Source organism: Chlamydomonas reinhardtii, chromosome 17, assembly GCF_000002595.2.
Source record: "Chlamydomonas reinhardtii strain CC-503 cw92 mt+ chromosome 17, whole genome shotgun sequence".
Taxonomy (NCBI): Eukaryota; Viridiplantae; Chlorophyta; class Chlorophyceae; order Chlamydomonadales; family Chlamydomonadaceae; genus Chlamydomonas; species Chlamydomonas reinhardtii.
In genome coordinates, this window is record NC_057020.1 from 5249192 (window position 1) to 5273813 (window position 24622).

The 24622-nt window shown below is 66.9% G+C and overlaps 2 protein-coding genes across 2 annotated transcripts in view; one reads left to right on the plus strand and one right to left on the minus strand.

The window, feature by feature from the left end:
* The window catches only part of CHLRE_17g736050v5 (uncharacterized protein), a 9772-nt gene extending 2242 nt beyond the window's left edge, over positions 1-7530 (plus strand). Inside the window, exons 5-11 of the mRNA XM_043072545.1 lie at positions 647-975; positions 1202-2187; positions 2615-3929; positions 4205-4403; positions 4613-5269; positions 5606-6014; positions 6269-7530. Coding sequence (XP_042915004.1) covers positions 647-975; positions 1202-2187; positions 2615-3929; positions 4205-4403; positions 4613-5269; positions 5606-6014; positions 6269-6886 — 4513 coding nt within the window. The 3' untranslated portion in view covers positions 6887-7530. The remainder of the gene's footprint in view (positions 1-646; positions 976-1201; positions 2188-2614; positions 3930-4204; positions 4404-4612; positions 5270-5605; positions 6015-6268) is intronic.
* A 2-nt stretch (positions 7531-7532) lies between these two features.
* CHLRE_17g736100v5 (uncharacterized protein) overlaps positions 7533-24622 on the minus strand; it is a 24426-nt gene continuing 7336 nt past the window's right edge. The window contains exons 16-49 of the mRNA XM_043072546.1: positions 24304-24351; positions 23891-23996; positions 23525-23661; positions 23006-23111; positions 22670-22746; positions 21935-22321; positions 21597-21719; positions 21404-21429; positions 21002-21160; positions 20567-20777; positions 19852-20256; positions 19594-19719; positions 18941-19333; positions 18694-18759; positions 18002-18462; positions 17410-17590; positions 16648-17073; positions 15842-16458; positions 15321-15600; positions 14864-15028; positions 14301-14632; positions 14043-14111; positions 13161-13393; positions 12614-12905; positions 12262-12523; positions 11962-12056; positions 11519-11688; positions 11158-11374; positions 10823-10920; positions 10411-10600; positions 10085-10227; positions 9493-9902; positions 8244-9229; positions 7533-8053 (exon numbers count right to left, since the gene is read on the minus strand). Of these exons, the coding sequence (XP_042915005.1) occupies positions 8024-8053; positions 8244-9229; positions 9493-9902; positions 10085-10227; positions 10411-10600; positions 10823-10920; positions 11158-11374; positions 11519-11688; positions 11962-12056; positions 12262-12523; positions 12614-12905; positions 13161-13393; positions 14043-14111; positions 14301-14632; positions 14864-15028; positions 15321-15600; positions 15842-16458; positions 16648-17073; positions 17410-17590; positions 18002-18462; positions 18694-18759; positions 18941-19333; positions 19594-19719; positions 19852-20256; positions 20567-20777; positions 21002-21160; positions 21404-21429; positions 21597-21719; positions 21935-22321; positions 22670-22746; positions 23006-23111; positions 23525-23661; positions 23891-23996; positions 24304-24351 (8027 nt within the window). The 3' untranslated portion in view covers positions 7533-8023. The remainder of the gene's footprint in view (positions 8054-8243; positions 9230-9492; positions 9903-10084; positions 10228-10410; positions 10601-10822; positions 10921-11157; positions 11375-11518; positions 11689-11961; positions 12057-12261; positions 12524-12613; positions 12906-13160; positions 13394-14042; positions 14112-14300; positions 14633-14863; positions 15029-15320; positions 15601-15841; positions 16459-16647; positions 17074-17409; positions 17591-18001; positions 18463-18693; positions 18760-18940; positions 19334-19593; positions 19720-19851; positions 20257-20566; positions 20778-21001; positions 21161-21403; positions 21430-21596; positions 21720-21934; positions 22322-22669; positions 22747-23005; positions 23112-23524; positions 23662-23890; positions 23997-24303; positions 24352-24622) is intronic.

Consider the following 24622-nt stretch of genomic DNA (forward strand, 5'->3'; position numbering starts at 1 on the left):
TGGGCGTGTGTGGGGGCGTGTGTGTGGGCGTGTGTGTGGGCGTGTGTGTGGGCGTGTGTGGGGGCGTGTGTGTGGGCGTGTGTGGGGGCGTGTGTGTGGGCGTGTGTGTGGGCGTGTGTGTGGGCGTGTGTGGGGGCGTGTGTGTGGGCGTGTGTGGGGGCGTGTGTGTGGGCGTGTGTGGGGGCGTGTGTGTGGGCGTGTGTGTGGGCGTGTGTGTGGGCGTGTGTGGGGGCGTGTGTGTGGGCGTGTGTGTGGGCGTGTGTGTGGGCGTGTGTGTGGGCGTGTGTGTGGGCGTGTGTGTGGGCGTGTGTGTGGGCGTGTGTGGGGGCGTGTGTGTGGGCGTGTTGTGGGCGTGTGTGTGGGGAGTGGGGACGTGTGTGTGTGTGTGTGTGTGTGTGTGTGTGTGTTGGGGGGAAACGGGAGCTTGAGCGGGAGCTTGTTGCGGTGTGTGTCCGCTGGTGCTGGTGCTGGTGGTGGTGCTGGCGGTGGGGCTGGCGCTGGTGCTGGCGCTGGTGGATAGGCAGGCGGGAGCGGCAGGAGGATCCCGGAACCGGATGGCGGTGCGGGCGGGTGGGCAATGTCGCGGCCCGCGGTGAGCAGCTTCCCTAAACGGAGCACGTGTGCCTCTCGCTGTCGGGCGCTGCAGGGACGGCGTCGGTTACCTCACCCTGGAGCAGCTACTGCGCCTCACGGGGCTGCTGGTGGCTGTAGCAGCCGCGGGCCGCCGCGTGCTGGGCCTGACGCCGCTGCCCGCGGCTGCTACAGCCGGCGGCGGCGACCCGCAGCGCCGGACGCAGGACGGCGCCGCCGCCGGCGCCGCGGCTCAGGACGGCGGCGGCGGCGGCGGCGGCGGCGTGGCGGCGGCGGCGGCACTGGCTGACGGCGTCAGTCGGGCGTTGTTGGACGGGGCGCTGTCGCGCGCGTTCTTGGACCACGGCCTTCCCGCGGAGGGGCTGCTGCCGCCCCGGCTCACGGGTGCGTGGGGTAGCTCTTTTTTCGGTAGCTGTGACGCACACACACGCACACACACACACACGCGCCTTCCCTGACCTTTCTCACATGCTCACCCATTACGCTTCACTCACACACACACACCTAAATGCCCGTCCATCCCATCGCCCACTGCGCTCCCCGCCCCCCCCCCCGTCGGCACTTCACTTCATATTTGATACACACCATCCCATGGATGGCTACCCCCCAGCGGACCGGCTGGCGACAGTGGTCCAGTCCACCGCCAGCCACATCACCATGGCTGTAGTGGCGCACGCCACTGCTACAGCCACCGGGCAGGAGTACGGGCAGGGCAGTAGCTTCCACAGCCGCAGCCACAGCCACGGGCAAGGGCACGGGCAGGGGAACGGGCAAGCGCAAGGGCACGGCCTGACCGTGCACGCCAGCAGTGGCGGCGGCCTGTACTACGGCCACCACGGCATGCTTAGCACAGGCGGCGGCGGCGGCGGTGGCGGCAGTTTTTACGGTTCCAATCCCGCCAGTCAGTCTAACAGCCTCCAGCGCGGTGCATTGGCCGCCGCCGCCGGCGGCGGCGGCGGCGGCGGCGGCGCGCCGCTGGCGCTGCCGCCGCGGCCTAGCGCGCCCGCCACCAGCGGCGCCGGCGGCGCCAGCCGCCACACGCGCGCCCCGAGCTTAGGCGTCCTCGGCGGCGGCGGCGCCTTCCAGCTGCTGTCGGGCCAGCTGTCGAGTGGGTACCAGGTGCCGCTGGCGCCGCCGGCGCCGCCGCCGCCGCCGCCACTGCTGCCGCAAGCCCTGGGCGGCGACGGGCCGCCAGGTCAAACGACACTGGGCAGTCGCAATGGCTCGCTAGACGTGCTTAATGGCGGCGGCGGCGGCGGTGGCGGCGGCGGCGGTGGAGGGCCAGCGTATCAGGGTTTTGAGGCCGCCGCCGTCGCGGCCGCGGCCGGCGCCGCGGCGTCAGGGAATGGCCAGATACCCGGGTTCGGGCCGGGCGGCTATGGCGGCGGCGGCACTAGCGTTGGTGGTGGTGGTGGCATGGGCGGCGGCGGCGGTGGGGGTAACCTTACCAGCTACAGCAGTTTCATGTCGGAAGGGGGGCGGAGCACTAACGGCCGGTTCGGGCACGGAGCGGGGGGGGCGGTGCTGCCGGGCGGCGGCGGCGGCGGCGGCGGCGGCTCGACACTGGGGCGCGGCAGCGGCGGCGCGGCGCTGCAGGTGCGTGTGTGTGGGTGTGTGGGTGGGTGGGTGGGGCGGGAGGGTTTTTTTTGTGTGTGTGTGTGTGTGTGTGTGTATGTGTGTGTGTGTGTGTGTGTGTGTGTGTGTGCGTGTGTGTGTGTGCGTGTGTGTGTGTATGCCTTGTGCGGGTGGGTGTCGGCAGAGCCCGAGGGGTGCGTGCGCGTAGGTGCTGCGCGCACGCGCGCGTGTCTGTGTGGTCACAGGCCGGAAACTCGCGTGCGACGGCCGATGCGTCGCGTCCTACAACACGGTACCACTCAGTAATCAGACGGTGAAGCGTTCCATGTGATCTCTTTGTCATGCATGCTACAGAGCAATCGTATGGTGATGAACATATTCATCCTCCATGTTTCCCCTCGTGGGGGTGACAAGCACGTGCCAACTCCCGCTCGTGCTGCTCTCACAGAGTGTGACCGCCGGCGGGGCCTTACAGAGTGTGACCGCCGGCGGGGCGCTCGACCCTGGGGCCGCACACGGGCCGGCCGGCGCCGCCGGGACGCCCGCGGCCGCCGCTCGCGGCGCCGCCCCCGCGCCGCGGCACGCCGTGTCTGCCGGCGGCGCGTCTCTGTTCGGCGGCTGGGGCACAGCGGCCGCTACCGCCACCGCCACCGGCACCAGTGCCGGGGCGGCGGCGCCTGGCCGCGGCTTTGGCCTGTCGCGCTTCGGCGTGTGGGCCGCTACGGCGTCAGTGGGCGGGGCTCTGTTCAACTTCGGAAGGCGGCAGCAACCACAGACGGCGGCGGCGGCGGCGGCACCGGGTATCGGGACGTCGCAGCCGGACGGCACCCTCGGCGGCAGGGTGCCGTCAGGGCCGCCGCGTACGGACGGCGGCGGCGGCGGCGGCTACGGCGGCTACGGCGGCGGCGGCGGCTACGGCGCTGAGGCTGCCTCGTCCTCAGCCGGCGCGGCGCAGGCACCCGGCGGCCTGCTGCGTCCGAGCTACGGCAGCACCAACATCGCCACCACGTCCGCCACGCCGCCGCTGCCTATGCCGCTGCTGCTATCGCAGCGGTTGCTGCCGCCGCACATGCACACCTCCGCGCTGGACCGGGTGAGCGAGCACCCGGGTGACGCCGCCTCCGTGGTGGGCTTCGCCTCACCCAGCAGCATCGCCGCCGCCACAGACAGCGGCGGCCGCTCCGACGGCGCGTACGGCGGCTCGCCGCCGCCGCCGCACCACGCCGGCACGGGCCTGAGCGGCACCGGCGGCGTCACAGCCTCGCCAACCTCCACATCGGCCTCCTCCGCGCCGCGCGCCGCCACAGCCGGCGGCGCCACCGCCGCCAGCCGCGCTGGCGGCGGTGGAGACGGTGGCGGCGGCGGCGGCGGCGGAGGCGGGACTGCTAGCGGGCCGACGTCTCCAGGAGGCGGGTCCGAGCCGAGCGTGCGGAGCTACGTACGACACACCACTGGTGGGCTGCGGTTCGGAAGGGGCGACACGGCGGGGCGGAACGAGGCGCCAGGCAGCCCTTTGCAGGCTGGCGGCGCCGCCGGCGCTGACGGCGGCGCGGCGGCGGCGGCTGGGACGGGCTACGAGCCGTTGCCGCCGCCCCAAGGCGACACGCCGGGCGCAGGTGCGAGCGGGACCAGTGGCGGCGGCGGCGGCGGCTTTGCGCGAGCGACCGGCGGCCTGCTGGGCAGGTGGCGGCGGCCGTCGGCGTCGGTGGCAGGGGCAGCGGCGAGTGGGGCGGTGTCGCGCACCGGCGGCCACAGCCCTGCAGGTAGGTGCGGCCAGGAAGGAGCGGCCTGGCTACCGTATGTGTAGGCATATATTGTGAATTTCCGTTTGCAGCTGATTGCTTGTGTATTGGATGTAGCATTGCATGTTTGCTTTCATGCCGCACGCGCCCCTGGCACGTTGCGCGCAACGCCTCTTTGGCACTGGGCAAGGTCACGGTCGGATTGTAGCTAGGTACCGTAGCGACAAGACCGAGCATGTTTGCATGCATGCCTTGTTGATCAACCACACGTGTCACCGTTACTTGCACCGCTGCAGTCGACGGTGCCAGCCCGAGCCGCCTGGGTGGCGGCACGCCCTCTGGACTGACCCGCAACAGCGTCGGCACTGGCGGCGGCGGCGGCGGCGGCGGCGGCGGCGGCGGCGGCGGCGGCGGCGGCGGCGGCGGCCTGGGCCCGGGCCAGGTGTCTGTGGAGCTTGTGCCTGTGGGGCGCAACGGCAATGAAGACGAGCCGCGGTGAGACGGGACTGAGATGGCCCGGCTGCAGGGCTGCTGGGCTGCAGGGCTGCAGGGCTGCTGGGCGGCTCGGCTCCTTGGCTGCTTTTGCCGTGTGCTTGCGGCACGCCATTACACCACCGGGACAAGTGCCAAGTGACAGCAGTGGCAGCCTGACGCCGCCATATTCTCCTTGGCTTTGCTTTGGGAACGCATGGCTGCCCCCACAGGAGCCCGGAGCGCCGCATGCCGGTCTTCTCTTTGGGCGGCGCGCTGGCGGCGGCGGCGGCGGCGGCGAGTACGGCGGCCGGAGGGCCGGAGGCGACGCCCACCGCTGCCGTCAACGGCGGCGGTGGCGAGTACGGCGGCCGCCCAGCCAGTGGCGCAGTGAGCTACAGCCCGTTCCTTAGCCGGAGCAGCCCTGGCGGCGGCGGTGGCGGCGGTGGCGGCGGCGGCGGCGGGCCTATGCTGGCAAGCGCTGCGCCGTCGCCGCTGGAGGGGCACGCGCACAGCTCCTTCGCGCACGCGCCCCACAGTCTGGAGGAGGCCGCGACGCGCGCAGAGGAAGCGGCCAAGGCCGAGGCAGCCGCCGCCGCCTCGCGCGGCGCGGCGGCCGCCGCAGGCGGCGGCGCAGCCGGCGGCGGCACTGGCGGCGGCGGCGGGGCTGGCGGGAACGGCGCCGGGAGCCCCGGCGGCGGCGGCGCGGGCGGCGGCGCGGGCGGCGGCGGCACGGTGCTCCCGCCGCTGCAGCGCACGATCCGCAGCAGTGTGCAGCAGGCGGGTGTGAAGCTGTTCCTGCACTGCGGCGTGTGTCTGCTGTCCATCATTGCGCTGCTGCTGCTGGACGCGGCGCTCATCGCCTGGATCTACCTGGACCGTCAGTTCAGGTGCGCCGCCGCCGCCGCCGCCGGCTGGATGTTGACGTTTTGGGATGGCCCGATGCAGGGGTGTCGCGGTGTGGGTCCGGTTGACACTTGACAGGCTCCAGCCAATGAAATTCGGGGAAAGGGTTTGGACTGCTGTGATGGTGTGTTGGCCAGGGCCGGGCGCGCCTTGCTCTTGCACGTGTGTGTGCGCTCTGACACAATGTGCGCGTCACATGACGGTGGCGGTGTGCGTATGCCGTAAGCATGTGCGCCCTTGCAGCTAGGTTACAATTGATACGGTCGGCATCTTGCCCACGCCTGCACGTGTCGCATAACGCCAAATGCCGTGCCCCGCAGGCTGTCACTGAGTCTGGTAATCGTGGCGGCATCCAACGCTGGTCTGGTCCTGCTGGTCCTGCTCATCACGATTGTACGGTCTTGCATGGCGGACAGGGCCGCCGCCATCGAGGCCGCCGCCGCGGCGCGCCGCGCCGCCGGCAACGGCAACGGCGGCGGATCGGGCGGTGGCGGGATCGTCGAGTTCGTGGTGAGCAACTTCGTGGCCCCCGCGCTTCGGACCATGGGTGTCATCGGTGGCGGCAACGGCAACGGAGGTGGCGGCGGCGCCGCCAGGAGTGCGGGCGGAGGCGGTGACGCCGAGGGCCGTTCAAGCGGCGGCGCAGGTACGCCAGGCGGCGGCGGCGGCGGCGGTGGTGACGGCGGCTGGGGCTCGCGCCTCAAGGTGCTGTGGACCACCATTGGCCGGGTAGGTTCGTACGTCGCTGCGCTCATGCATGCGCCCGCAACCTTACATTTTTGATCGCTTGCTTGGTCGCATAATTAGATCCGAAGCGTAGCTGCATGGATCCTGCCCAGGCATCTCACATCTGCCGTTTGGTTGCATGCCGGCCCTGCTGACTCACGCGCGCACCGACTCGCGATAGTCCATTTATTGCTGCATGCGGTGATGTAATTGCATGTGCCTTGCCTGCGTTGTGCATTCCCGCCGCGGTGGGCCAGGTCGCCGGCTTTGACGCGGCGCTAGGGGACGTGAGCCAGCACGGCGGCGCAGGTGGCGGCGGCATGGGCGGCGTCGGCAGCGGCGCTGGCGGCGGCGGCGGCGGCGGCGGCGGGGATCCCATGATGTCGTCTGGGCCCGGCGGCGGCAGTGGCGGAATGGGCGGCATGGGCGGAGGCGGGCGCTTCGGCGTGGATGTGGAGGCGGGCGGCATGGGTCCTGGGCAAGGGGGGCGCATGGGTGGTGAGCTGGGGCCAGGAATGGGCGGCGGCGGCGGCGGTGGCATGGGCGGCGGTGGCAGCTACGGCGGGGGCGGCGGCGGAGGCGGCTACGGAGGTTATGGTCGTGTCATGTCACTCGAGCACGAGGGCGGCGGTGGCGGTGGCGGTGGCGGCATGGGGCAGGGGATGGATCCCGGCGGCGACGTGGCGGGAGGGAACGGTGGAGACGCGGGGGCAGGGTTGCAGGGCTCGGTGAATGGCGGGGGCGGCGGCGGCGGCGGCCCGGGTGGCGGCGGGGTGGCGGCGCGTCAGCGGACGCGTGGCGTGGCGGTTCCGGGGTCGTACCAGATGAGTGTGCCCACGATGCGAAGGGTGGAGCAGGCGTACCCGGCCATTTGAGCCTTGCAAGCGGCGAAGGGGAGGGATTTGTTTTTCCAGGAAGCAAGGAGTACTATATGTCGCGGTCGCATAACGCAGGGGGATTTACGGTGATACCTATGTACGGTGATTTGGTGAATGGCGTACTCACGTACTGCATGGTCACTGCGTGGAAGGTACCGGTACATTCACTTGAGCACATGCGGCCTTATACGTGACGTGGCTGCGTGTGCTGCGTAGGGATTTGTGTGATGGCATAGGCGGGGGCCACGTGCGAACTTCGACGTCGTGTGAGCAATGCCCTTAGAGGGCCGCCGTGTGAGTGCGAGGGATGACGTGTTTGAAGCCCGCGATTCCGAACTGTGAACAAGACAGGATGTGAGCGGCAACTCGGCAATGGCAGCGCGTGCGGACGGACCACGACGGGGATGCACGCGGGATTGGTTGCTGGGGTGCAGTGCACAGGAAGGATAGGCGCGGGGAGCGAAAGGAAGGAGCGGCAGTCGTGTGTGGGGCCCCATGCGGACGCAAGTAGGCAGGCGCTGGGGGTGCACTGCTGTATACAGTAGCGCGCATATGCTGGCGCGTCTGTGGCAGTCGGTATGTTGGCCACTCGGCCCGATGGATGGACGCCCACGCGCGCTGCGTCATATCACTCACGCCCCAGAGGCTTATTATCGAAGAAGCGGTTGTAACACGGACCGCCAACAGTGCGGTAGGTAAACGGCTGGGCGGGACACCACAGCGTGCAGTGCATGCTGAGAGGCTGAACCACGTGGCGGAACCCAGTTGAGCCCACGGGCTCGATAGATTGAGCTGACACTCATTGAGCTCATCAAGTAAATTCATGAATGCATTCAGTGACGTCGTCCAGTGATCAGTTCTACGAGAGCATCGACCATCTCACCACCCTGCCTACGACTGATGTAATCTGCAACGGGCAACACACGCCAGGCACCATCGACATGCGGCTTCTGCATGTGCACGCTACCTATAAACGGACAACACTTAACAGGATTGAAAGCCGCCAATTTAAATTTACCTTACGCGCACGTAATCAACCAACTGCGCGCATGGATACTGGGCCTTGCAACTAGCTTGCAGCAGACCCCAAAGCCTTTGCATCCTGTGCTTAGGCGTAAGTCTGTCAGGTGCTCCTCAGGCACGGGTGCCGAACACGCGGAGCTCCTGCACAAGCAAGGCACAAGCGGCAAGCAATTACGGGTTGTCAGCAACTTTATTGATAGTCCCGAAGCGTTTGACACGGCCGCCGGTAGTCCCACGCGCCCGGAAAGCAGTGCGCAACGCCCATTCGTCACTCTGTCCCGTAATGAACGACAGGCCTCCCAAAGGCCAAGACAGCGCAAGCCCCACTCACCGCCACATGCAGAGCAGCAGGCCCCTGCGGCGGCGCGCGCTCGTCCGTAACCACCACCCAGCGCCCCACCACCTCGACGCCGCCTCCACACGAGTAGCCGTAGCTGCTGGCGGCGCGCCCCTTACTCGGCTGCCGCCAGCACAGCCGCACGCCGCCGGGGGCCGCCTGCGCCGCCGCCCAGTCCACGGCACTCGCCACAGACATGTCCGTGACGTACACAGCCGCGGATCTCAACAGACCTGTGACCTCAACACGGCCCAAGCCGTACCTACGGCCCAGGTCTACGGCCAAGAAGGGCGCCGGGTCAGAGCCGTCCTCCGCCGACGCAAAGGCGGAGGCCACGTCGCCGTCGACCGCCCAGTGCGGCAGGTGTGCCCAGTCGGGCGAGCTGCCGTCACGCAGCACCGAGCTCGAGAAGGCGCGCTTGCGGAGCGCCACGTTCTCGGTGGGGGGAACGCAGGTGGCGCCGTCGGCACGAAGCACGAACCCGGCCGCGCACGCGCACTCGTAGCTCCCTGTCGTGGTGTCGAGGCAGCGGTTGGGCGCAGGGCCGCAGCGGTTGGGCACGCGGCAGCTGTCGCCGCCGTCCGTGCCGTACACGGGCGGCGGCGGGGAGGAGGATGGCGGCGGGTAGGAGGGCAGCGCGGGCGGCGGCGGCAGCGGCGGCGGCGCCGGTGCGTCGGGGGAGGGGTAGGCTGGCGGCGGCGAGGGCGGCGAGGGCGGCGTGCGGGGCGCGGGCAGGGTCGGCGGCGGGCGTGGTGGGCGGGCGCGGCGGCGGGCGGGCGGGGGGCTCCAGAGGGCGGGCGGGCGGCTGGGCGGCACCGGCGGGTCGTGTCTGCTGGGGTCGGCGGCCTCGAGCATGTCGGCGGCGCTGGCGACGACGTTGATGGCGGCCAGGTCTGACAGGTCGAGGGCGGCGGCGATGTCGCGGGCGGGCGCTGGCAGGCACAGCTCCGAGCCCACCTTGAGCTCCGCACAGTCCAGGTCTGAGAGGGTGTGTGTGGGTGGGTGCGAGGTATGCCAAATTTGCAGGGAGGCGGGTCAGGGCAGGACAGGCGGCAGGACAGGGGGTTGAAGTTTGAGGGCGAAGAGACGAAGTGGTTATGGGGCGGAGGCAGGGGAGGTGGTTGGTTGCGAGGACCAAGGAGACACGGTGTGTGTGTGCGCTCATGTGTGCGCACGAGCCAAAAGGTCTTGGCGTGCATGGAGCGAGCCATTGGGCGCTTGCGCGTTTGTCTTAGCGACCCACCGTTGGAGGTGATGAGGTCGAGCACGTCCACGCCGTGAGTGGCCGCGATGAGGTCACACGAGTCGCCCACTGCCACCACCACCGAGCTCGTGCACAGGCGCGGCGGCGGCGAGGGAGGCGGCGTGTTCCACCACCACCGCAGCCCGCGCCGCCTGCCGCCGCCGCCGCTGCTGCCGCCGTCTGCATCCGGCGGCGCGCTGGCCTCCGGTGCGGCTCCGCCGTAGGAAGGCCCAGTGGCTGGTGTGTCCCCGCCGCCGTAGGCGGGTCCGCCGTACGGAGGCGGCGGCGGCGGCGCCGCCTGCTCCTCATCGGGCGGGGCGAACGACTGGGCCGGTGCAGGCGGGGGTGGGGGTGGCGCCATGCCCACGCACAGACGGAGTCCGGCGCCCAGCACCGTGTCAGCCGTGGGGCTGCGGACGGAACGGCAAGGAAAACACGGTTTATAAAGCGCAGCAAGCACAGCATTACATTGTAATTAACACATAGTTACGGTGTGGGACGAGCACCCTGCCTCCGGCATCCCGCACCAGGCACGTGCGTGGAGCATGTCTGCAATGTACGGAATCTGCACCGCTCCCAAGCAACCACTCACCACACGCCGCCGTTCCACCGGCTGAGCGTCGCAACGGCGCGGTACTGGCCGCTGAGGAAGAGGCTGGCAAGCCAACCGCACGTCACGTTGCCGGCAGCTGACGCGTCGCGCTCGTCGGCGTTCGACGGCCACCAGTACCCGCACTGCCCAAGACACCAGGGAAAGGGTGCTTACGGTCAGGGGAGTTAAGAGTAGCTGTCAGGTGCCGCCGACATTCTCGCTGGCGGAAGCACGACGCGCGCAAGTAAACCAGGAAGCGCGCAATGTGACGTGCCCTGCCTGACCAAGGAACAAGCAAGCAGGGTCCGGCAGCCGGCCTGACTCACCTTGGCCACTGTGCTTGTGGCCGGCAGTGGCGAGGGAGACACGCCGCAAGGCTGCGGCACCACCACCACTGCCGCGCTTTCATCCGCACCGGCCTTCAGGTCGGACAGGCGACTGGTGCCGTTGAGGCGCTGCGGGCCCGGCCGCCCGCCGGCGTTGGCGGCAAGGAGCTCGGCCAGCGTGATGCCGTACCTGTCCGTTCAACGGCAACATTGCACCGGTAAGTTCGAATCGGAAAGGTTGACGCGACGCGCACGGGCATGCATACCGGTATACGGTACCCCGGGAGCGTGGAGTAGCGTCAAAGATCACACAGCACGCAGCACACAGCACCCAGCATGCAGCACCCAGCAGCAGCGCGTGCAGCTGCCACCGGTGTGCGTGTGACTGAAACAAGAAGGGGCACGCACGCACCTGGCAGCGAGGTCGGTGAGGCTTTGGTCGCCGGAAGCGGAGTCAGTGCTGCTGGGGCCGCAGTGGAGCTCCACATCGGTGATGGACTCGGGCGTGCCCTGCCGCAGATCAAGACACGAAGCGGTTGTGTTGGAGCCGTTCTGAACGCCACAAAAGATACTACGTCCAAAAGGCTAACTGTGGCTGCCGGTCCTGCGAGTGAACTTAGATTGCTGGGACCACCAGGACCACTCACTAGCGCTCCGTCTGCGGAACTGTTACCAAACAAGCCCACACACACCCGACGCAGCACAAGCAGGAAGGCATCTGCCGCCGCAAACATGACAGCCACTCACGTCGGCGCCGCCAGCCGCCACGCCCACGCGCAGCCGTGTGAGGGCTGAGCCGTGGGCACACGCCACCTCGGCCGCGTTGGCAAGCGCCTCGCTGGCAGTCAGGGGCGCGGCAGGCGGCGTAAGCGGCAGCACTGCGGGGCCCACCCGGGTCCAGGACCTGGGGCTGCCGCCCTCGCCGCAGCGCAGCGCAAAGGCGCCACCCATGCCGACACGCGCGCTGCCGCCAGCAAAGACAAGAAAAGGAGTTGGAATTAAGGCTCGTCAGAACACGAAAACTGAACTCCATTCGCAGCCCACACATCTCTGCAAGGTCCATGACGGGTGCTGCTGGCGTCCAGCCTTCCCAACTAGCGGTACTCACGTGCCGTTGCCGGACGCTGTCGCGCCGGCGCCCGCCACCTTGACTGCGCGGTAGCCGCCGCCGCACGAGCTGTCCACGAGCAGGGTCTTGGGGCCGCTGATGACCGCCCCGATGCTGACCACGCTTCCATCCGAGCAGCGGACAGCGAGGTAGTCCAACTTCGGCTGGGCCTGCAGGTTTTCGAGGTTGAGGTGCATGGGTGCCATCGGGATGACCGTTGGCGTTGGAGGGTGCGCAACTGTGCACATATTTGCACATCGCTCAGGCGGGGTGATTGCGTGCACACCTCCTGGCAGCTCCACCAACGCGATGCGGTCGAGTGATCACCGCACACCGGCGGCGCACGTGGCCCGACGTCTGGACGGCTGACGGCATGGCACAGACTCTGTGTGTACCCGCCCACTATCTACCGTACATGCGTCGCTCTCACGCGGCCCACTCACTGCTGCTGACTCCGATGACATGGCTGCTTGCAGGCCCACCAGCGCGACGCCGGGGCCACAGGCAAGGTCCACAAACGACCCGCCTGCCGTTCCGCCTGCACAAGGGCCACCACAAGGCAGGCCATCAGTTTTCATGGCATGCGCAGCAGGGCATGAGGACGATGGCGATGCTGAAGAAAGCCGGAAGCAACGTTGCAGGTGCGGTCTGTACAAGTGTTCTCATCCGTAGCGCTGAGGATGGCCACACTTTAAGACGGTCTCAGAATTCCAGCACGTAATTACGCAGCCGCACACACTGACCAGGCGCCGTGGAGTTGCTGGTCGGCGCCGGCGCCGGGCTGCGCGCGGCCTCAGGCGCGGCCGAGGCCGCCGCGGCCGCTGCCGCCGCGGCGCGGCACAGCACGCCCTCCACCGCCAGCAGCGACGTGTGTGCGGGGTTGAGCAGCAGGCCCTCATCGGGTCGGAAGAAGGCGCGAAAGGCCGAGGAGGAGGCGGAGGTGGCAGCGGAGCTCCACTCGTACAGGTCGGGCTCAAGCAGCGCGCCGCTGAAGCCAGCCAGCACCTGAGCCGCCGCCGTGTGCACACACATGCGTCGAGTGTCAGCAGTATCCTATCTAGCAACTAACTTGAAAGGTTTATTTATCCTGCCTACCTGATCGCCTGGGCACTCCACGGCTCCCGGGGTCGCCTCCAAGTCCACAGCCGCCGCAAACTGCTGCAGCGCGTTCTCGGCACGGCCCGCACCACCGCCAGCCGTGCTAGCTCCATCGCCCGCCGCGGCCCCTGCGTCGGCCGTCAGCCAGCCCACGTGGTGGTTGCCGACGGCGGCGTAGGCGGCGGCCGCGGCGGCGCTGCCCGGGCCCATGAGGGACACGTGCTCCGGAGCGACCGCTGTGGCGCCGATGCCGGCTGTCAGCATGGTCCACGCACCCGTGTCACGACACCTGCAGTCACAGTTAGGGATGAAGGTCGACGCAGTATGCAGGATTGGGCTGCGAGTCGAGCGAGGCCAGGCAGCAGAGCCAGACGGCAGGCGTGGGGCGCGGGGGTTGCTGCTTGGTCGCACCCAGCCCAGGACTGCGCGCGCACCGGGAGGTTTGCAGTGCATGTGTTATTGTGTTCCGGTACTGCACGGCATGCATGAAGCGCCCCACGCCAGGCATGCACACACACACACACACATACACACGCATTCTTGCCTGAAGAATAGTTGGATGCTCTTTACCGGGTTGCGCACGTCCCCGCCATGCGGCCGGGCGCGGGCGCGGTCGTAGCCGCCAGGGCAGGGCGCCTCCGCCCACTCCACCCCGAACGACGCCTTGCCGGCGGCCGTGGAGTTGCCGAGTGGCGCGGTCAGCTGCGCGTAGAGCTTGGGCGCGGTGGGGTAACCGACCTTAACCACCGAGCCGTCGGAGCAGTTAAGGCGCAGCTCCTGCGAAAATGGGAACGCGAGATGCATGCAGGCATCGGAGTGTTGAGCTCAATGGAGAGGATTGGGGTTTGGGTCCCACGTACGGAGACATGGCAATGCCAATGGCACAGCGCTGGCTTAGGAACACGGGCACTGAACCCCCCCCCCAAAACACTCACACACACGCACACACGGACACACGCACACACACACACACACACACACACACACACACACACACACACACACACACACACACACACACACACACACACACACACACACACAGCGGCCAGGAGTAGCGACGCGGAGCTAGGAATCGTAGGAGTGCCTGGGCCTCACGGTACCGTGAGCACATGCATGGGTTTGCACCCTTGAGAGCGTGTGGACACTAATCCCCCCTCGAGGTTAGAGTAGCGGGGGTTGCGCGATTTCCGGTTGGTAAGACCGGCGGCTCACCGCAGCAGGTATGCGAGGTAACTTCAGGTAACATCCGTAAACCGTCGCTTTGCTGCATCGCATACACTGTCTTTGCGCAACGTTTTCCTTGTGCTCTTTAACACACACACACACACACACACACACACACACACGCACACACACGCACACGCATACACACACAATGTTTTCCTTGTGCTCTTTAACACACACACGGGCCGCCACAGCTCACCGTGACCAGCAGTCCCAGGAGGCCGCTGCGCATGGCTCCGGTGAGGCGGGCGTCCTCCGTGCTCCATGCCTGCGTGCGTGCGGGACCCAAACACACGCATCCAATTGAGTACCTTAAAACTAGAAACGACCGAGAAGGTATGCGTGAGCACGCGCAACACCATACTAGTGAGCCCGCTGTTTACAAGTGCTGCCAGTAGTCCAGCCCAAACTAAACAGTGCCACAGCCCACCCATAGCAGCCGGCGCCGCCCACGCACCTTCCCGCTGAGCTGGGTGATGAAGGCGCGGGGCGGGCAGGTGGCGGCAAAGTCGATGATGATTGGATCCAGCGGCTCCGTGATGGGGCTCCGGATCCAGGCGTCGTACAGTGGCCCCACCACGCTGGATTCTGGATCCAGGCCGCCAAGCGGCGTCGCCGGCGGCGGCGGGCTGCTGGCGGGCGGCGGCGGGGCGCTGTCTGCCTTTGCCGCGGGCGGCTGCGACGACGGCCCCGCGGCGGCGCGCAGTGCAGACAGGGTGGTGGCAAAGGTCGGGAAGGCTGCCACCTGGGCTCCGAGCGACCGCTCCGCAAACTGCACCGCCTCCATGGCTGCGATCAATCATACCGATGTTGTGGGAGCGCAAATGCATGCAGCAGGAGATCAGGGGCCATTGGCAGACTAGTTTGGCGCAAATGAGGACAAGCTTGCCGCAGCATGCGCATAGGCCAAGCAAGACCAGCAGGGGCAGGAGCAAGACCAGCAGGGGCATGCCTCGAGGCACGCACGAGCCCACGCATGCATCCCGCATGATTGACTGCATGTACAGGTTTTGTTCTCACCCCTCCGCATCTGGGCCGCCGGCAGCGGCGCGTCCTGTCGCGCCGCAAGCAGCCGCTGCGCCGCGAAGTGTGAGTTGGCCAGCAGTAGGCCGGCGTCCGGCTGCGACGCCTGCAGCGGGGCCGGCGCCACACGGGGCACTAGCAGCGTGGGCGTGATGAGGATGCCTGCGTGGGGAGACATAGGGCAGCAGCAGTCAGTGGTTGTGAGCTGAGCATGGTGCCGATGTGGGCCCCTTATAATATCTTGCGTCGAAGTATAGAAGTGGAAAGAGACACCCTGCCGTGGGCAAGTGGTGTGAATCAAGGGAGTGGGGGAGATGAGTAGATGGGCCAGGCCCGTCTATCCGTCTTGTACCGCCCCCACCATCGAACGGTGTCTGTGAGGGGATGCGGTGACGGACGGTCGCCGATCCCTTCTTGGTATGCTACACTTGCTTGCACCCGCCCCACCACTCACCCATGGGCCCCAGCAGCTGGTTGAAGGAGTAGCCATCCACCCAGGTCTCCTGCGGCTGCCGGGTGGGCGAGGGCACCTCCGCCGGCGCCCGCGGCTCTGTGTGGACCACCACCAGACCGCCGCCGCGCGACACCCACTTGCGCAGCGTGGCGATAGTGGCGGGCGCCAGCGGCTGCTGCGAGGTGGACAGCAGCACTACCTGCTGGTGAGCTAGCTGGGTGCTGGTGAGCGGCTGGAGTGACGTGGTCACCCGCACCACACGCCGGGACTGCTTGGGCAGCTGCGCGAACACACGATCGAGACCGGGTGGGGTCAAGTTCAGAGTTAGTTCCTTTATTGTTTTACCGGAAGTCAAGGCGCCATCAGGTGCCAGCGCGCGCTGGGCAGGACGCGGCGGATTCACCCAACACGCTAGCTATCAAGCCGACGTGCACGCAAGAGCTCACTACCAACCCTCACTACCCCGGCAATAGATGCTGCCCGCGCACCTCACACCGCACGCAGCTGCAAACCCAACCCACCTTATCAGCTCCGAAGTCGGGCAGGATGGTCACGTTGAGCGGCAGCTGGTAGGGCGTGTCGTCCGCCCGCAGCGCGTACCGCCGCCAGCCCTCGCCCGCCACCCAGTCCAGCGCCGCCATCTGCATCGCCGCCTCGCCCCGCCACACCTCCGCCTGGCCCGCCACCAACACACGGCCGCCGCCATACGACGCCGCCGCCGTCAGCGGTGCGCCGTACGGGTCCGTGAGCAGCGGGAACGACTGCTCCAGCAGTAGCAGGCGGCGGGCGGGCACCGGCTCGACGCCGCCGGCGGCAGTAGCACCCGCAGCGCCGGCGGCAGTAGCGGCTGTTGCAGATGCGGAGACGAGGGCGGAAACTGGGTATTTGGTGGAGCGGGTGCCGTTGAGCACCTGGGTGTGGGCGCGGACAAAGGCGGGCTGCAGGTCGGAGAGGAGGTACAGCGGCGGGCGCGGCGGGCGCGGCGGCGGCGGCGGGCGCGGCGGCGGCGGCGATGGTGGTGGAGATGGCGGCGGCGGCGAGCTGAAGCCGGCGTCCGCGAGGTAGTTGTCCAGGCGGCCCCAGGTAACCCAATACCAGCCGCTCTGGATTTGCATGTACGCCTTGAGCGACTTGGCCACTGCGCGGCAGCAGCAGCATTGTGTAAGTGGGCTGGGCCCTGGTGCGTACCGTACGTGATGCGTGGGCTGGGGGCCACAACCTGCTACTGCCCTCTGCGGCCGTATCGACCGCAGCCGCGCATGCTCTTGTTATTATAAGCTAGCCATCAAGCACGCAATGCCCTGCTATCCACTAGCTAGCCACTCACACGAGCTCCTAGCCACCGCCTCCACCTCCCAGTAGTCCGGGGATTCCTTGGTCAACGCCGCCGTCACCAGCGCGTAATGGATGTTCCACATCAGCGGCCGTACAAACGGCTTGGCGGCCGGCGGCGGCGGCGGCGCCGCCACCGTGACGTTGTCATTCTCCGCCGGCGGTGTGGGTTCGGGCTGTGCGGGCGGCAGCGGCCAGGCGGCAAGCAGCAACTCCGACGGCGAGGGCGCGGGCGAGGGCGACGAGGCGGCGGCGGCCGGGGCGGCCCCGGTGAGGCTGGTTTGGTCCATCTGTAGTGCCAAGCCGACGCGCATTAGCAGCAGCTGGTTCAACGCAAACTCGAATAGCACCGGCCTGCCGTACAGGGGGCGGTAGGAGGCGGGCGGCGGGATGGCTGCGCCCAGGACGACCACGCCTGTGCCTGGACGTGAGTGAGATGGGGGCACGCGGGCACCTACTCAGATGGCCGCGCTTGCTTGCTTGATTGATTGCAAAGATCGATCGGGCGGTGGTCAAGTAAGGCGGCAGTACGGTGGTCGGGTACGTAGCTGGGCGGCCACACGCGCCTCAACCGTTGCGGTATTTGCAACGGCTGGCACCGCTCACATGCATCTGCCTAGCACACCCTAGCAGCCCGCCAAACAAACTGCTGCCACTAAACTTACCTGCCATTGCTTGGATGGGGCAAGCAAGCAAGCAAGCAGCGCCCAGCCCGGACCGCGCCCGGACCGCGCTCGCGCGCTCGCGCTGCACTTACTGTACGTGTCCAAGTTGTTGTTGATGGTGTTGTAATAGCCGCCGCCCCGGAGCCAGGAGTCGGGGTCGGTGCCGTATCCGGAGCGGCTGGCGTTGAGGAGCAGCACCTCGGCTGGGGGCGGCGGCGGGGGCCCCACCACGTTGCCATCATAGAACTTGGCGGTGGCGGCCACACCATCAGACTGCGCCGAGGTAGCAAGTAGGAGGCAGGCAGGAGGCAAGGTGGGCCGGCCATGCAGGGGAGAAGCAGCAGGTTGGTTAGCGAGTCAAGTAGGACGTCGCTCGGAAGGAGGATGGCCGCGACAGATGTATGGATGTGACCTCGCGCCACCTACCCACCCACCCACCCACCCACACCCACACTCACAACCACACCCACACACCCACACACAAGCGCACCCATCCCCCACCCATCCACCCCCTCTGCCCGTGCTCCGCTCGTTTTCGTTGGTTTGGTTTAGTTCGGGCTGGTATTCACAACCCCCCCACTCCACCCACTAGCTCCACACGCGTGCCATCCACGCATGCAAACGCCACGCAGTGCTCGCTCAGCCCGCCCGCCGTCCGTCCGCTGTCCACCGCGCGGCACTCACAATCAGGACCTTGGCAAGCGCCCGCAGCCCGGGGGTGTCGTACGCGAGCGCCACGCGCCTGTACGGCGGCGCCAGCGCCTTGCCCGCGCCCGCGCTGGCCCACAGCACGGCGTGCTTCACCAGCGGCAGGTAGCGCGCCGCAATGGCGCCGCCGCGCGTCACAACATCCGCCGACAGCACCACAACCCGACCCATGCCGTACTCCGCCGCCGCCATATAGACTTGGTCATCCGCCGCCGACACCAGCAGCGGCATGGCGGGGCCATTGACCATGATGGCGGAGGCGGTGGCGGGCTCGGCGGGGGCCTCCTGGCTGGGCTTGAGGGCGGTGCCGGCCGGCAGGCTGTAGGTCGCCTGCCGGAAGCTGTCCACGTAGGCCGCAGCCGCGGCCTCCAGGTAGGTTTTGAACTTGCGCTGGCGGCTATAGAGGTAGTCCAGGTCACGGGCGCTCAGAGACGACACTGCAGCGGGCACGGCGGGCGGGCACACGGGCAAGCAGTGGGTATGCACGGGCACCACACGGGTTGGGTGGCGGGCAACAACTGGTTGGTGTGGTTGGTGGCGGGTGATACGAGGTGGGGGAGCAGCATGTTGACGAAGCGTGCGCTTGCGCGCGCGCACACACACACCGCCCATCCATCCACCACCCACCAACCACCCACCAACCACCCACCCCCCCCCCACACACACACCTGCGGGCGGGGCCGGCGGCAGCTGCGGCGCCCACGGCGCGGGCGAGGGCGGGCGCCGCGGGGGCCCTGCACGCATGCGTGCAGTCGGCGGGCCAGCGACGAAGCGGATTGTGAGGTAGGTGGTGAGAGGGAATGAAGAAAAACAAACCCTTGCCACACCAACAAGAAACAAAGCCATTGCGCCGCTATTGCGCAAGGCCTATCTAGCGAGCTAGCCAGCTATCTAGAAAGCTCATCAGCGACTCACGGCGCGCTCCGCCGTCCGCCGCCTCCTCCTCCACAGGCGGCGGCTGCATCAGCTGGTCCTCAGGCGCAGTAGCAGGTGGCGACGGCGGCGGTTGCAGCTGTGCGCCCGCCGCCGGCTGCCGCAGCCGAACGTAGAGTCCCACCTCGTAGCCCCACTGGTATTCCTCCTGAGGCCGGCCATACCACAGCTTTGTGGGCGCCGGCTCGTCCCAGGTGTAGAAGTTTCCGTTGAAGTCAAACATCTTGCAGGCGGGGCCCATGATCAGGCACACGCGCGCGTAGTTGCGGAAGGCTGTGGAGTTCCTGAAGGAGCTGGCAATGTAGCCAGACGGCCAGGCGGCTTCGCTGTTCGGGTAGACGTCGTACACCAGTCTGAAGCCGTCGATGTGGTAGCCTGTGTGTGTGTGTGGGGGGGGGGGGTACAATCATGATTAGTTAAGGAAGTGGTAGGGGGGATTCGTGGGTGGGGGGGGAGGCAGCAGGCGCGAGTGATGAGAGCATGAGCATGTACGCTGCTGCGCCGCCGTTGATGAGGACTCCACCGCCACTAGCTAGCCAGCTAGGTGCCGTGACGCCCCGCAGGTAAGGGTGTTGTGCTGCTGCAAGCAAGCCCTCCCAGGTAGAGAAACGGCGAGAGCGATGCTGCTTCCTTACCGGCTGGGGCTGGGCGCGGCGGCGGGGGTGGTGGGGCATTGGGCATCGGCATGGTCGGTGGTGGCGGCGGCGGCGGCGGAGGCGGCGGCGGGGGCGGCGGCGGCGGGTTCGGGGGTGGAGAGAACACTGCGCGCACGCATGCATCGCGAAGCAAGACATGATCAGGAAAGTGCGGGCACCATGTGACAGCTAGCTATGTACAATGCAAGTCGCAAAGGCACACATCTCGAGCACGCACACGTGCACACACGCACCTACCTGGAGGGTAGGGTGGCGGCGAGCTCGGTGGGGGGCGAGGGGGGCGGAATGGGCGCGGTGGCGGCGACGGAGGCGCTGGCGGGGGTGAGGGTGGTGAGGGCGGCGCCGGCGGCAGGTTCTGCCGGAGGTAAACTCCCGGCGTCGGACCGTAGTCGTAATTCCGGTCTGTGATGTTCGTCATGGTTTCCAAGCTGTTTATAAATTGATAGCCCGACCAACTAGCGGGGACAAGCGCCAGCATCTTGCATGTGTTGCCAATCTGTTCGCACAGATTGGCGACTTCGACCAGGCTTGCGGCGTCGGTCCGCAGGTTGCCAGCGTTGAACGAGTAGTAGGCACGAAGCGAGGGCTTGGCGTTTGGCACAAACACGTAGTTCGGCAGAGGCTGGCCCCAATCCGACACGTCTGCGCGCAGGAAAGGGGGGCGGGGGCGGGGGCGGCATTGCGTGGATTGTTAGGGAGGATGGAAAGGCACGTGCAAGCAAGCGATGAGGTCTCGGCGCGGCAAGGCGCCGCAGACCTACATGTGGGCTGGCCCATGCGCTGTCAATCAAGATCGCATGCCGCCTGATTTGCTAGGCTCCTAATGCGGATAGGGACGACCCTAACTCCAAACCCATGTCACTCCATCCAGGGCTAACCCAGCCTGTCATCCTGGGATGCGCCTTGTGACAGCGTACAGATCTATCGGCCTGCGACCCAGCGAAGAACCCACATGGCGGCGGCGGCGCGGGCCCTGGCGGCCTGGGCGCGGGGCTGGGCGGCGGCTTGGCGTTGCTGATGTGGCTTGTGTTCAACTTGTTGGAGAGAAAGACGCCGTTCACAAACGTTTCGCCAAGAGAGTTCTGCCAGTAGTTGTAGTATCCGGTGGGCGCGTAGGCGTAGTTCATAACGCCGTCCTCCTCCCAGCCGTACATAGCGCCCGACTGTGTGTTCGTGTGTGTGTGTGTGCGTGTGTGTGTGTGTGCGTGTGTGTGTGTGTGTTTGTGTGTTTGTGTGCATGTGTGTGTCGGAGAGGCACAAACGAGTAAGAAAGGGTAAGGCAGCAGGGGCCGACACCGTGCGTGCAAAATGCAGAACGCTCCCGCATCCAAACACACGCATGAACACGCCACCAGCAGCCACCGGCGAGCCATTCTAGCTAGCTTACATGGTCAAACATCTTGCAGCGCGGGTACAGCTTGTCGCACACGTCCGCCACAAGCCGCCATATCACGGCCTGCCGGGCCCCGGTGTACTCGTTGTCATAGCTGCCTCCCCACACGCTGCCCAGCAGCGTCGCGCCCGCGCCCGGCATGACGTCACGAACCTGCATGACAAGACACGATGCAGCAGCAGGCGCGTAATGATGAGGCCTAGATTTGGCGCTGCCAGTAGTGATTGCGGTACCGGTTGCAGGGTCACGGCGGCGGCGCGGGCACGTGCATGGGTATGCAGGAGCGTGAGCGTGCATGGGGTCACGCACGGCACGTGAGGCAAGCAAAAGCAAGGCAAGACAGCACAGCCTGAGCAAAGCAGGTTTTGGCTGTGCCTTTGTAATATGTGCGCTTACCAGCGTGTAACCCTCGACATCATAATCTGCGGGCGGCGGCAAAAAGTAGAAGGGAATCTGTCAATTGTGTCGTCAACCACATAATGCAGATCCCGAGAAAGCGAGTTTTCGCGTTGACGCCGACAGTCGATGCATGCAAGCACATGTCCTGTTAGCTCATGCGCAAGGCATTGCAGGCATCGACACAACTTACAGGGGCCAAGAGGATAAGGTGGGGACGGCGGCGGCCGTGGCGCGCCATCGTTGATCGGAGGCGGAGGTGGAGGAGGGGGAGGCGGGGGAGGCGGCGGGGGAGGTGGAGGTGGAAACCGCTTCACTGCAGGGCATCAGGCAGGCAGACAGGCACGTGTTGACTCCACAGTCAAGGTAGTTTGGGGAGCAAGTGATGCCAGGAAACCGTGTTTGCGCGGTACCTGCTCTCGCATTATTAGCCTCGCCCACTATGACATGTGTCACGTGCGGCGGTATGGTGTGCATGGGTCAGGTAGCTAGCTAGGGTCTCGCTCAGTATAGATAGGGCCAGGAACTCACGTCTCGGCGGCGGCGGCGACCGCGGGGGACGCGGCGGGTGCGGCGGGCGTGGCGGGGGTGAGGGCGGTGGCGAGGGTGGCTGTGGAGGCATGTTCTCCCGTACGTAGACGCCCGGTGGCTGTACGGTCTGGTTGAAGTATGGGTCCGAAACCGTGACCAGACTCAGGGTCCGCATGAACACCCAGACCGGACCAGCCCAGAAGTTTGGCACCGCCGCGAACATGACGCAGCTGTTGTGATACATGCGGTCGCAGAGGCGCGCGACCTCTGAGGCGTTGGCGGAGTCCGCGGGAATGTAGCCGGACCACTGGTATTGGGTGGACAGGGAGGGCTTGGAGTCCGGCAGGTAGTTGAAGCCCGGGACCGGCTGGCCCGCGCCCACAAAGGCTGCGCGTGTGTGTAAGAGAGGCAGGGGCGAGGCAGTCAGAACGCCGGTCGCGTGCGTGTGTGTGTTCGGCGGACGGTCGCTCCGAACCCCCTCGCTCGCTCCCGTCCGCACGCACACACGCGCGCTCGGTGCCGTCTATCTGTACTTGCAAGGAAGCAAGGCTCCACACATATGCGTCGCAACCGGTGGTACCAGCAGGGCGTACGGCACGCACGTGCATGCAAGGGGGCGGGCAGGTGCGGGGGGACGCAGGCCGGCAGCTGGAGGTCGGCTGCTCTGTGTATCTATCTTTCTGCCGGCAGCCATGCGCGCGCACGTGCTAGCTACATATAGCAGGGCGTGCTCACGTGTGCGCTTGATGTAGACGCAGTTGCCAGCAGATGACGTCGTGTTGGCGAGACTGTCCCGGGTGCGCGCCACGTGCCTGCATGGTGCAGTTGCAGCAGTTGCAAGTGTCAGCTAGATACGTGCGATGAAACGGCCAGCTGTGCCGGCTGTGTTGGGGAGACGAAACGACACATGCACTGACGGCGGGGGGGGGAGGGGGGGGGCGGGAAGTAACCCCAAGGGTTCCATCTTGAAAGTTCCGTCATCGGTCGGCAGACCGCCCCCGTTGTACTCAAGACACGAGTGAACACGTACCAACAAGCCCTTGAAGCAGGCCGCACTACGACACTACTCACCCGGCGGTGTACCAGCTGAATCCCTTGCAGCGTGGGTCTGCCGTGCAGTTGGTACGAGCAGCGATGATGCCGCCAGAGATCAACGCCAGGCTGCCGCCGACTGCGTCTGTCCACACATACCGTGCAAGGGGAATGATCAGTTACAGCAGGCAGGGTGCGGGCGGGGCGGGGCGGTCAACAGCAGCGCAGGCGGCGGCAGGACACACATACACGTACGGCTGGGTCACGTGAGGCAGGTCAGTAAGTAGGGCCGGGTGCATGCGCGCGCGGCAGACCAGCAGGCAGAGGCGCGCAGACAGATGAACACAGCACATGACTTTGCTAGATTGGGCAATTGAAATGAAGAGCCGATGGGCGGGAATGCGAACCAGCAAGTCAGTAGCTAGCAAGCGTTGCCTGGTGGCCGTCACGAACTTGGACTGCAAGCAACATCAAGCTCAAGACACTGAGCGATGGCGCAAGCGAGTAAGCGAGGTAGCCAGCAGGTCCGCGCACGCCCGCATACGCACGCGCTCTTACCAATGTCAATCTGTATGTCGTAGCCAGACAGGGTGGGGCAGGCGGCCCCGCCAATCTTTGAGTAGGTGCAGGCGCCGATGCGAGGCGACACGGGCACTACCGCCCTCTTGGTCCAGCCGGTTCCACTGCCGTCGCCCCTGTTGACAGCGTGCACGCGTGTGGCAGCAGTCAATACGCATAACGCAGCAGTCCACCCCGTTTTGCATCTTGAAAATGTGCGTGCGTGCGTCGTACCTTACAATGTGAGCAGGCGTGGGGCTGGCTTCATTCACTCGCCCAGAACAAGCCGCTGCCGTGCATCCATCCAGCCTCGCCTACTCGCCCTGAAAGAACCGCAGCGCTAGCGCAGAAGCACGCATCACTTACGTGCTCGAGGGGCGCCAAGTGAAGCCGGCGCAGCGCGGGTGCCCATCGCAGTCGGCCCTGCCTTCCTGCGCGCTAGCGTGCTGGGTTATGTCATCGCCATAATGCTCTGCGCGGAGCCAAATAGTTGAGAGGCGATATATAGCGGTGCGTGCGTGGCAAGTCGGCGCAATAGTTAGTTTGTTGAGGCGTGACAAAGATGTGCATGTGCATGTAGGTGGTTGCTTGGTCTCAGCACGCACGGACTGCAAACTTGCGTACGGTACGTACGTGCTGCGCGCCGCGCGCGCGCGGGTAGCTAGCAAATTCAGCACGGAGGGGCAGCACACGTACGCGAGCGACACACGCGTACGACGGACGAGCCATACGAACTGGGTCGTGCGTACGTGCGTATTTGGCTGATGCGTATGACTCACCGTAGTCAATGCGCACGGTGTAGCCGTCGAACATCGGGCAGGTGGTCGCTGTGGGCGGCGGGTGTGCAGCAGGGGCGGGTTCTCGGCAGCATGGCAGCGCGCGCCGTACGTGACAGTTGGCAGCAGCAGGTGCAGGGCATGGCGCGTGCCCCCGGCCCCCAGCCCCCTGCCCCCAGCCCACGGCCCCCAGCCCCCAGCCCCCTGCCCCCGCCCAGCTCCAGCCCCAGCACCAGCCCTTCCCCCTGCCCCTCCCCCTGCCCCTCCCCCTGCCCCTCCCCCTGCCCCTCCCCCTCCCCTCCCCTCCCCTCCCCTCCCCTCC